The 11,157-nt window shown below is 54.4% G+C and overlaps 1 protein-coding gene across 1 annotated transcript; it reads left to right on the top strand.

Moving 5' to 3' along the window:
• Positions 1 to 1,722: 1,722 nt before the first annotated feature.
• On the top strand, positions 1,723 to 10,440 carry ASB10 (ankyrin repeat and SOCS box containing 10). Its single transcript, XM_058570021.1, has 5 exons — positions 1,723 to 1,993; positions 2,775 to 3,042; positions 6,031 to 6,550; positions 9,865 to 9,978; positions 10,255 to 10,440. Exons 1-5 carry the CDS (start codon positions 1,723 to 1,725, stop codon positions 10,438 to 10,440), a joined length of 1,359 nt encoding a protein of 452 aa, XP_058426004.1.
• Positions 10,441 to 11,157: the final 717 nt, after the last annotated feature.

Raw genomic sequence — 11,157 nt, 5'->3', positions numbered from 1 at the left:
GCCCCATCCGCACTAACTCCCAGTGTGGCCTTGGCAGTCCTTTCCTGTCTCTGGTCCTCAGTTTCCTTACCCGTAAGGTGAGGAGAGGTTGGACCAGCCAATCTCCAAGGTCCCCTCTGCTCTAGGGTTGGATTTTTTCTACAAGGTTTCTGGAAGTCAGGTTGGTGAGGGCTCTTGGGCAGCGGTGGGGTGGGGTGGGAGAGAGGGCTCTAGAGAGAGAGCGTGTAGGGAAAGGGAGGATTTGTGGCCAGAGCTGGGGCTGTTGGTAGACCTAGTGCCTTCTCTGAGTGGTCTTCACCTCTTTCCTCTGGAGAACCCTGCCCCCCACCTGCTCAAGCTCTGCACTCTTTCCTCTGACCCAGAGCCTGTCCCTTACGGGGCTGAGTGAGATGCAGCCTCCTGCTCCTGGGCGGAAGTCCATCTCTGGGTCCCCCTTGGTGGGGAGAGAAGATATGGGGGGTTGATGTCAGGGAACTTGGGGAGCAGGGGGCAACCACGCCACCGAGGGCTGGGATCCCCAGGGTTCTCCTAGAAGAAGTGGTGAAAGGAGTATGTGAATAAAGGTCAAGGTGTGTGCTGGGTTGCAAAGGCAGTAAGAGCCACATGAGGTGAGACCATCGGGCTGGAGCAAGCCCAGAGCCCCGTGGTGGGCAATGGGGGCTCCGCTGAGCCCAAGGCCTGGGTTTTGAGATTCTTTTCTCCCTTTTTTCCTTTTTATTTCCCCAAATGAAAGTAGTCTCATTATCCTAATGTGCCTGAATGGGCAGAGCCACTTCTTCCTTCTCATTCTCCAGCTGAGACCCCTTCTAACCATGGCAGGTAGAGATGCCATGGGACATCCAGGGGTCATCTAGGGAGATGTGGGGGTCAGCAGCTAGGACTGGGGGGTGGTCAGCACCTACCTAGAATGGGCATGGGGAGGTCAGCACCTACCTAGGCTGGGCGTGGGGGGGTCAGCACCTACCTAAGCTGGGCGTGGGGGGCGTCAGCACTGAGGATGGGCGTGGAGAGTTCTGTTGCTGCCTGGATGAGCCCTATTTCCCCTGGGCAGAAGCCTGTCTTCCAGAGAACCCCTGGAGGGGATGCTTCATGGAGTGGGGCTCTCTGTCATCTGTCATTACTGTGGAACCCTCCCTTCGGTTTGGGAGGGGGAAGGTGCAGGGCTAAGTGGTGACATTTGGGAGGGCAGGAAAAATTATCTGGCACCACATGCCCTCCATCTGGGCTCAGAGCCCAGGACGCTGGAGGCTGGCTTGGTGAAGTACATGACAGATGAGACAGAGTGCAAAAATGGCAGCTTGAAAGCCCCCTACCCCCACTCCCGTTCTAGTCCCGGCTCTGCAACAAGTTGTCACATCTTGGGCAAATCACTTCCCACCTCTGGGCTCCATTTTCCTTTACCTGTGAAATTGCAGATTGAACACCAACAGCTGGGTAGTTCCTTTCAACCCTGATGTATTTAGGGTGAAGCTCACAGTTGGAGGGCTCCATCCTCACTCTATTCTCCAGGCTCCTCCCTAGTTCCCACTCCCAGCCTGAGGCCTTCCTCCCCGGGCCTAACAGCTGACCAGTTGGGGCTATTTGTGGCCTGGCCTCTGTGTGCGCCCCTGCCCCGCCCACACTGGGCCTCTGCCTGGCTCAGGCCCAGCGCCCGCCCGCACAGTCCACCAGCAGCATTGCCCTGACTCCTGCCTCTTTGGCTGTCTCTCCCAGAAACTGGCCATGCCTGGGAGAAGGAGCTCCCCTCCCCACTGGAGACACCGTCTGGGGTGCCTCCCCTTGGCCCCTGCCTGCCGGGTCTGGGGACCCCAGTCCCACCGAGCCTGGGAGCCCCCTCGGCCATCGCCGCTGCTGTGCCATGACATGGCCTTGCAGAATGCCCTGTACACGGGAGACCTGGCGAGGTTGCAGGAGCTGTTCCCCCCGCACAGCACAGCCGACCTGCTGTTGGAGAGCCGGGCTGCCGAGCCTCGCTGGAGCAGCCACCAGAGGGGTGAGAGGCAGCTGGGAGCGGGTAGCTGGGCTGACCGCATCAGGCATAGAGGTACCAAGTGCTTGAGGAAAAGGAGAAGTCTCTGGCAGTTTCTCCCCCAACCAAAGCTTGCCTAAACCTTGGCCCAGGAGTGAAGTCATGCGGAGCCCAGAATAGCTCCTGCTGAACCGCGTGGCCGGGTCAGGCTCAGCTCAGGGACACAGAGACCCTCTCCCTCGATCTGTCAGTGTTTCCCTCCTCCTTTCCCTCTCTCTGCTTTTGGCTCCTACCTCTCCTCCCCCTTGCCCCCTTTCTCACGTGCTCACACTCTCTCCTCATGAGCTGGTCCCCAGAAGAGTGCAGGGGGCAGGGAGAGCCCCCTGGTGACAGACATGCCCTCTGTGCCAGGCTGGTGGAGAAGCCCAGCAGAGGGTCTGCAGAGCACCCAGAGTCTGGCCAGGGACCTATCGTCACCCGCACGGCCTCAGGACCTGCCCTGGCCTTCTGGCAGGCAGTGCTGGCCGGGGACGTGGGCTCTGTCTCCCGTATCCTCTCGGACTCCAGCACCGGCCTGGCTCCAGATTCCATCTTTGATACCAGCGACCCAGAGCGATGGAGGGATTTCCGCTTCAACATCCGCGCTCTGAGTATGGGCCAGGGGCACTGGGGGTCTGAGGAGGAGAGGGGAGGCTGGGGACGGAGCTCTGGGCTCCCACTTCCCAGCCTCTGGTCACTTCCCCACTTGCCTGGAAGTTCTTTACCTCCCTCCAGGGTCTGAGGCCCATGTCCGCTCTCTCCCTAGGACTCTGGTCTCTGACATATGAAGAGGAGCTGACCACCCCACTGCACGTGGCAGCCAGCCGGGGCCACACAGAAGTTCTACGGCTGCTGCTGAGGCGGCGGGCGAGGCCCGACAGTGCCCCTGGGGGCCGCACCGCCCTGCATGATGCCTGTGCTGCCGGCCACGCTGCCTGTGTCCACATGCTGCTGGTATCAGGAGCTGACCCCAACATCCCTGACCAGGATGGGAAACGTCCCTTGCACCTCTGCCGGGGGGCTGGCACCCTTGAGTGAGTGACTCCTCTCCCCAACCTCCATTCTACTTCTAGAAGAGGCAAAGAGATGACCTCAGGGAGTACGGGGGAACATGTCAGGGGCTGGCATGCTTGCTGGGCTGGGATGGAGGAGTCAGGGCTCAGGTGGGGAGTCAGGATGCTATTACTCCCCAAACCATCCAACCATTGGCCCCGTGAACTTTGGAATGGCCCAGACTTGGGAGAATCTCTGCTTCCCCAGAGGTGGAGGAGGGCTGCGGCAGGGGCTCAGCTGCATGGCCTGCATGGGGGCACTTGTCTGGATCCATTATATGGGAGGTGGTGTACTGTAAAGTTTTAATATTTTCTGAGCTTATCCCATGTTCCAGGTACTGTGCTAAGTACAACAGCAACTAAGGTCCTGGCCTCAGGGAGCTGACTGTCCAGTGATCCACGAGGCCGCAGTGGCCCCTGTGGGCAGGGTCTGGTTCTCAACTTGGCAGGTCTATCATTTTCATATTGGCAGGCACCCTCAGATAAATGGGCTCGGGACGGAGCCCAACTAACCAAACAAGAAACTGATGGATATAACCAAATGTGACAATGTACTATTTACCACAGGGAATATTCCTTTACAGTGACCCAAATAATTATGCCCTGTGTGTAGGGAACCTTGGACGATGTGTCTCCACTTAGAATTTTTGGATGAGCATGGAATCCTGGCAAAGGGAGCCTTGGCAAATCTATGAACTAACTGTACATATGGTGGAGGCCCTCTCTCTACTGACTGCTCACCTCCCAGATTTCACATCTTGCCCTTGAATCGTGCTGAGTTTTTGAGCTTTGGGTTCCCCTTTTGTGGACCTTCTCTCTCCTGTTAACCTCATCAGCCTTTAGAGAACTCCACTGACTTATCATATTATGGTTGAAGATATGTTCTACAGCAGTGTGTCCAATAGAAATACAATGTGAGCCACATATGTAATTTCAAATTTTCTAGTGGCCCTATCAAAAATGAAAAAGAAACAGGTGAAATTAATTTTTTAAACAGTGGTAAAATATACATAACATAAAATTTACCATCTTAAACCATTTCTTTTTTTCTTTCTTTTGGTGAGGAAGATTGGCCCTGAGCTAACATCTATTGCCAATCTTCCTCTCTTTTTGCTTGAGGAAGATTGGCCCTGAACTAATCTTCCTCCATTTTGTATGTGGGATGCCACCACAGCATGGCTTGATGAGCAGGGTGTAGGTCCACGCCCAGGATCTGAACCTGCAAACCCCAGGCTGCTGAAGCAGAGCATGCGAACTTGACCACTATGCCACTGGGCCGGCCCAGCATCTTAACCATTTCTAAGTGTACGGTTCAGTGGCACTAAGTACATTCACGTTGCTGTGCAACCATCACCACCATCCACTTCCTAAACATTTTTAATCTTGCAAAAGTGAAATTCTGTACCCATTAAACAATAATTTCCCATTCCTCCCTCCCCTCAGCCTGTGGCACCCCCTATTCTACTTTCTGTGTCTGTGAATCTGACTACTCTAGGTACCTCATATGAGTGGAATCACACAGTATTTGTCCTTTTGTGACTGGCTTATTTCACTTAACATAATGTCCTCAGGGTTCATGCATGCTGTAGCAGGTGTCAGAATTTCCTTCTTTTAAAGGCTGAATAATATTTCATTGTATGTAGATGCTATATTTCATTTATCCACTCATCTATTGATGGACACTTAGGTTGCTTCCATGTTTTGGCTATTGTGAATAATGCTGCTAGGGACGTGGGTGTACAAGTATCTGTGAAACAGGTGAAATTAATTTTAATAATATATTTTAACACAATATATCCAAAATGTTATCATTTCAACATGTAATCAATACAAAAACTAATGAGATATTTTACATTCTTGTTTTGCACCAAGTGATCAGAATTGGTGGTACTTTATGCCTACAGCACATCTCAATTAGGACTAGCCATATTGCAAGTGCTCAGCAGACACACGTGGCTGGTGGCTACGTATTGGGCAACACAGTTCTATACAATCCCACGTTTTTACTTCTGGCCATGTTTCAGCCCAGCCTCCCTGAGGTCACACACAGTGATAATCACTCCTTCCTTTCTTGAGTAAACAAATGTATTTTAAAAATTATGATGGAGAATTTCAAACATACAGAAAGGTGAGCAGGATAATATAAGGAGCCCCCATGATCCATCACCATCTATACCACTCACTCACCCCACCAGATGCTGCTGTTACGAGCTCTAATGATAACAGCCTTTCAGGCATTATCTCAGATGCTGCTCACAACAACTCACTAGGGCTGGGTACTGGCAATTATACCCATTCTACGGATGAGGAAACTGGAGCTCATCTTAGCAGAGAGGCTAATTCTCTGAGCCTTGGGTGCACACGTTCTTACAGGCATACACACCATTCCATGAGGGCCATCATGGAGCAAATCTGGCTGGCCAGTTGTGGTTGTGTTGTTCGTTGTCCCACTGCCCCCATCTCCACTTGTGCCCACTGCTAGGCCCCACTCCCCACTTCCTCCTCCGGTCCCAGCACACAGAGTCCTCCAACTGCCCTGCTGCCCCCTGGGCCTGCATGCCAGCTTCCCTCACTAGCTGTGTGAATGTGGGCAAGGTCTTCACACCCTTGGGCCTCAGTTTCCCCATCTGAACCTGCCATAGGAACGCTGTGGGGATGAAACAGGTTGATGCATGTAAAGCCCTCAGAATGCACCTGTTCTGACTGCGTAGTGGCTACTCCTGACTTTCCTGCCACAGAGGGTTTAGTGCGCTCTTTCTGCAGAGAGTATGTACACTTGAAAAGAGGGCATTGTTGACCCTGCAGGATGTTGCTGGGATGACTAGTGATGGACAGCATGGAGGTGAGGGGCAGACAGGACCAGGAGCCACCCAAGGCGCCCCCCTTGTTTGCTTTGCTCAGACCAGCAGGAATGCAGGGGTGTAGGTCTGTGCCCCATTTTCCTCCTCTCTGCTGTCTCGCCCTTACTAGGTGTGCAGAGCTGCTCCTGAGGTTTGGGGCAAAAGTGGATGGTCGGTCCGAGGAGGAAGAGGAGACCCCTTTGCATGTGGCTGCCCGGCTTGGCCATGTGGAGCTGGCAGACCTGCTTCTAAGACGGGGGGCATGCCCCAATGCCCGTGATACTGAAGGCTGGACCCCACTGCTGGCTGCCTGTGACACTCGCTGCACGTCCCCTGCTGATGCTGAGGCCACCACCACCCGCTGCCTCCAGCTGTGCCGCTTGCTACTCTCGGCTGGAGCAGATGCCGATGCTGCCGACCAGGACAGGCGGCGGCCTCTGCACCTGGCCTGTCGCCGGGGCCATGGGGCTGTCGTGGAGCTGCTCCTGTCCTGTGGTGTCAGTGCCAACGCCATGGATTATGGGGGACACACGGCCCTGCACTGTGCTCTGCAGGGCCCAGCTGCAGCCCTGGCCCAGAGTCCAGAGCACGCAGTGCGGGCTCTGCTCAACCACGGCGCTGTCCGAGTCTGGCCTGGGGCCCTCCCCAAGGTACGGGGCTGGAGGCAGAGGGAGGGCAATGAAGGTGAAGGGATGGGGAGACCCTGACCTGAGCTCCCACTTGCTCTAGATGCAGCCCAGGACACTTGGACACTTGATAGGTCAGTTCTTTCTGCCTTTCATTTCACAAGCAAAGCCCAGTGGGGGCAAAGGTGAGGACACAGACCAGCAGGAGGTGTATGTGTGTGTGCACGCACATGCACGCACGTGTATACAAGTGTGTGTGTGCACTCGTGTGTACACATGCTCACATGTGTGTGTGTGCGTGCACGTGTGTGTGTGTGTGATGAAGGTGGACTGAGGGCAGTGGGCCAGATTATAAAGGATCAGAAAAGTGTCTTGAAGGAGGAACTAGGACTGATGTGGGCAGCAGGGAGTAGTTTCATCATCAGGAGAGCAAGCTGCAAAAGAAGCATTTAGGAAGCTCTGCCTGGCAGTGGGACCTGTTCAGTGAGACACTCTGGTTACAGGAGAGGCTCCTCCAGGCAGAGTGATGAGCCTGGGTCATGAGGTTCAAGGCCTCCTGACTATCTGCAGACAGAAGTGGTCCTGGTTTCTGAGAGCTTAGCAGGACATGCATCACCCAGTCCAGCCTGCCCTGGCACCTGAGAAAAAGGCTTTCACTGTCAATTTCCAATCTGTATCTTATTTTATGTTAATTTCCCCAAAGTGGGTTCAACTTGAAGACCTGTGCTACTGATGCCCTGGCAGGGGGTCCTGTCCCATGCTGTGTCATGTCACAAAGGGCACTGGGCCTGGGGTGTGGACCCCTGTTCTCCGAGGAGCTGGGTCAGGATGAATACGGCTATGGGCAGGTACCCCTGCCCGCCTCGGGGCTTGTCTCGCCCAGGCCCGCCCCATTCTGGATGCTCCCCTGCTGTCCCCACCTCTCTCTTTCACTCACAAACCTAGCAGCATCTGTCTTGATTCCTAAGCAAGACCAAATAATTAAACAGCCCGAGAGTTCGGCAGATTGGTCTCCCCTTTGGGAAAATACAAGAAAATCAACAATTAACACTAATTAATCTCCTATTAACACCAGATAATTAGGAGACGAGCAATTCCGAGCAATTCCCTGTAATCTGACGGCGGCTCTGACAGCTAATGATTTCCCTGTCGGGGAGGGGGTGGGAGGAGGAGGCGGAGCAGCAAATGGATGTCCTGGGACCCCACTGCCCGCTCCACATCTGGGACCAAAAAGGCCGGCACAGCAAACTGCCCTATTTGTCCCTTTGTCTGGGCACCGTGTCCCAGGTGATCAGAAAGTGCAGGAAGGAGTCCGCATCCGTATCCCATGATCTGCTCCAGGCTTGGCAGGAGTGCCTGTCCTCCAGGGAGGAACTCCTCCCTGCAAGGAAGCCACCACGGCCCATCTGTGATTACTACCACCCCAGCCAGTTCTCCAGAAGCCACCATACTGGACTGGGCGCTCAGACCTGGATCCAGGCTCTGGCTTTGATGCTTGTTTGTGTGACTATGGGCAAGTCACTGGAATTCTCTGAACCCAATTCCCTGTATGTGACACGGTCTCCACCTAACAGTGCTGAAAAGCTATAGGAGCATAGTAGGTACCACGAGGAGCAAACATAGCCCTGACCACACACCAGATGCTGTTCAAAGGTGTGTGACCTGTTACATGGGTTCCCTCAGCCCTCCAACAACCTCTGAGGTAGGTGGCAACTGTGAGTGCAGGCTCTGGAGCCAGACACACTACCTGTGTGACCCTCTGCAAGTTGCTTAATCTCTCTGGGCCTCAGTTTCTTCATCTGTAAAATAAGGATATAACACTATGCCTGCTTCTTAGGGCTAGCGTGAGAACTAAATGAGTTCATGCCTATAAAGCCCTTTGGACAGGGCCTAACCTAGAGGTAGTGCTCAATACCTGTTAGCTAGTGTTGTTCTAAAGCTAAATCATGTATGTGAAAGCTCTTGGAACGCTGTTAGGCATTATCCCAATGTCGGGCATCATTAGACAAGGGAGAGAGGGATGCAGGCTGGAAGAGCTGAGGCTTCCTGGAGGGGATGGGACTTGGGATGGGCAGGGTTTGAAGAGATGGAGGAGGAAGGCGCAGGCATTCCAGGCAGTGTGCAGAGGCAAGAATCAACGTGGCCTGAGAAGCATGGAGAAGCTGGCCTGAGGAACAGGTAAGAGCAGGAAAGTCTGATGTAACCAGCCTCCTCTTTCCCAGCTCTAAGGAGGAGTGTGGCAAAGAGGCCTGCCCCAGGTATACGGGCTGGGACAGCTCTGGTAAGCACTGCCCAGATACATGGCCAGAAGCAGAGGGCCTCAGGTGTATGGGGTGTGTGAGATGTTTTCTCCAGAGGCCCTGTTACCTGGACAAGGCCTTCCACCTCCTCCCACTGCCCAGCAGCGCCTCGCACATGCAGCACTCCCAGCCTACCAGGTAGAAGGGTCTCCCCTCCTTGTACAGGGGTGTTAAAGCCCCCAATGTTATATGCATGTGTGTGCGGGGCCGGGGGCAGGGGGTGGTTCTGTACAGGAATGCTGCCTGGGATACAGTACTTAGCTGTTTGCAGATTTTATAAAGGGTCTGTGGCCACCGCCTGTAGCTTAAGATACAGCAAGAGATTGAGTGGATGAAGCACGAACCTGCTTATAGGTATTACACACAGGCACGGGTGGGTGTGATGGTACCTGTGTATGTCCAGGCAAATGTGGCTGCTTTTCTGACCATATGGATAGTCCCCTGGCATGGGCTGCTCCTGTGGCATGGCTCGCCCCTCGCTGCATCAGGCCACCTCTTCAGGCCTTTTTCGATCACCCTTCTAGGATGGTACCCTCCCACCCATGCTCAGTCCCTGAGCCTACTTATTTTCCTTTGCAGCAGCATATCTGTAAGTGGTGATTTATGAGTTTATTGTGTTTTCCCTCCGAAATAGAGGCTCCCAGCTGACAAGGACCTGTCTGTCCTCCTGCTGGGTCCCCAGTACTTGGCCCATAGTGGCCCTCAGTACATATTTGCTGAAGGAAGAAATGAAAAAATAAATCTGGCTCCAACTTGATCCCACCCCCACTCCTACATCAGGCTTCTCCTGTTCTCATCCCTTCTTCCTGAATTCCCTCCCTAATGACCTCATTTTAACCTGATCACATCTGTAAAGACCCTATTTCTAAATAGGTCACATTTATAGGTAGTGGGATTAGGACTTCAACATATCTTTTGGGGGATACAATTCAGTCCCCAATAGCTGTGCTATTGCTATCTGGTCATCCTGCGTGTACTGACCAGGGCTCTGTAGTATGTGGTAACCCCGGAGCGCTGATGCATCTCTGCCTCCTCTAGGTGCTGGAGCGCTGGTGCATGTCCCCGAGGACTATCGAGGTTTTGATGAACACCTACAGTGCCATGCAACTTCCTGAGGAGGCCATGGCTCTGGTGCCTCCTGAAATTCTGCAGGTCAGATTCCAGGACCCCCAACACACAATCGCTCAGTCTGGCCCCAAGTCTCCCACCTCCTAAAGGGAAGCCCCATCAGTATCCCCACTCTGCCCCACAGAAATTACTCAGAGACTCGCTCAGACCCCAGAAGAAAACTCACAGAGTGAACACCCGAAATGCTCTAACTTCTACAAGTTCCTGTAGACACCCACTGGCCACCAGCCTCCTCGATTTAGGAGGAGTGGGTGCTACTTGTCCAAGGCTGCCTTGCTGAGCCCCTCCTTCTGTCCCCAGAAGCACCACAATTTCTACTCCTCCCTCTTCGCCTTGGTGAGGCAGCCCAGATCACTGCAGCATCTGAGCCGCTGTGCGCTCCGCGCTCACCTGGCAGCCTGCCTGCCCCATGCCCTGCCCCGCCTTCCCCTGCCACCCCGTCTGCTCCGCTACCTGCAGCTGGATTTCGAGGATGTGCTCTACTAGGTGAGTCCTGGGTTCTGTGGACAGTCTCAGCCCACTGTTTGCTGGGAGTGGGGGTGCGGGTGGGGGAGGGGTAGGAGGTAGGAGAAGATTTGGGGGCAGGGCCCTGGCCAGAACCAGCCAGCCTCCCGGACCACTGGCCCTCTCTGAATCCATATCTCTCCTTCCAGATGTCCACTGCCTTTTGAGAGAGGCTGAAAGCAGATGCCCCAGGCCCCAGGGGGCACCAGCCCACTTCTCACAGTGCTCCAAACCCAGGACTGAGTTGAACCGACTCAGGCTGAGCTGGCCCTCTCAGCAGGAGGTCCAACTCCACAGGCAGATGTGGATGCTGCCAATCCCACCAGGGAGAGGTGGATGGACCATGCAGCCAGATGATGTCTGATGGAGAGAGAGCTAGGACTCATGGCAAGTGATACACTCCTCTTGGGGGTCTCCTGAGGCCCCCCTCCGGCCTGTCCCAACCTTATATGTGCATTAAAAATCTCCAGGCTTGTGCTGTTTGGTGCTGTCTCCAACAGGCCTTCCTCTGAGCTGCCTTACTCCCAGGGGACTCAGGATGGACAGATTTGCAGGGTCCCCCTGGATCTGCCCCACAGTGCCAGCTCTGTCACCTTCCCCCTCTTGTATCCACCAGCTGTTGAGAGATCCCAGGCAGACCTGCCCCTCTGGCACATGATGTGGCAGAATGCCACCAGGTGAGATAGTGCCAGAAAAGAC

The sequence above is a fragment of the Diceros bicornis genome, chromosome 3 (genome assembly GCF_020826845.1).
Source record: "Diceros bicornis minor isolate mBicDic1 chromosome 3, mDicBic1.mat.cur, whole genome shotgun sequence".
Taxonomy (NCBI): domain Eukaryota; kingdom Metazoa; phylum Chordata; class Mammalia; order Perissodactyla; family Rhinocerotidae; genus Diceros; species Diceros bicornis.
The sequence above is the reverse complement of the archived record's forward strand: the minus strand, read 5'-3'. Positions and strand labels throughout refer to the sequence as shown.

Coding starts and splice junctions, on each gene's coding strand:
- ASB10 (XM_058570021.1), top strand. CDS start 1,723: ATGCCTGGGAGAAGGAGCTCCCCTCCCCACTGGAGACACCGTCTGGGG. Junction 3,043..6,030: donor CGGGGGGCTGGCACCCTTGA/GTGAGTGACTCC, acceptor CGCCCTTACTAG/GTGTGCAGAGCTGCTCCTGA. Junction 9,979..10,254: donor TGCCTCCTGAAATTCTGCAG/GTCAGATTCCAG, acceptor TTCTGTCCCCAG/AAGCACCACAATTTCTACTC.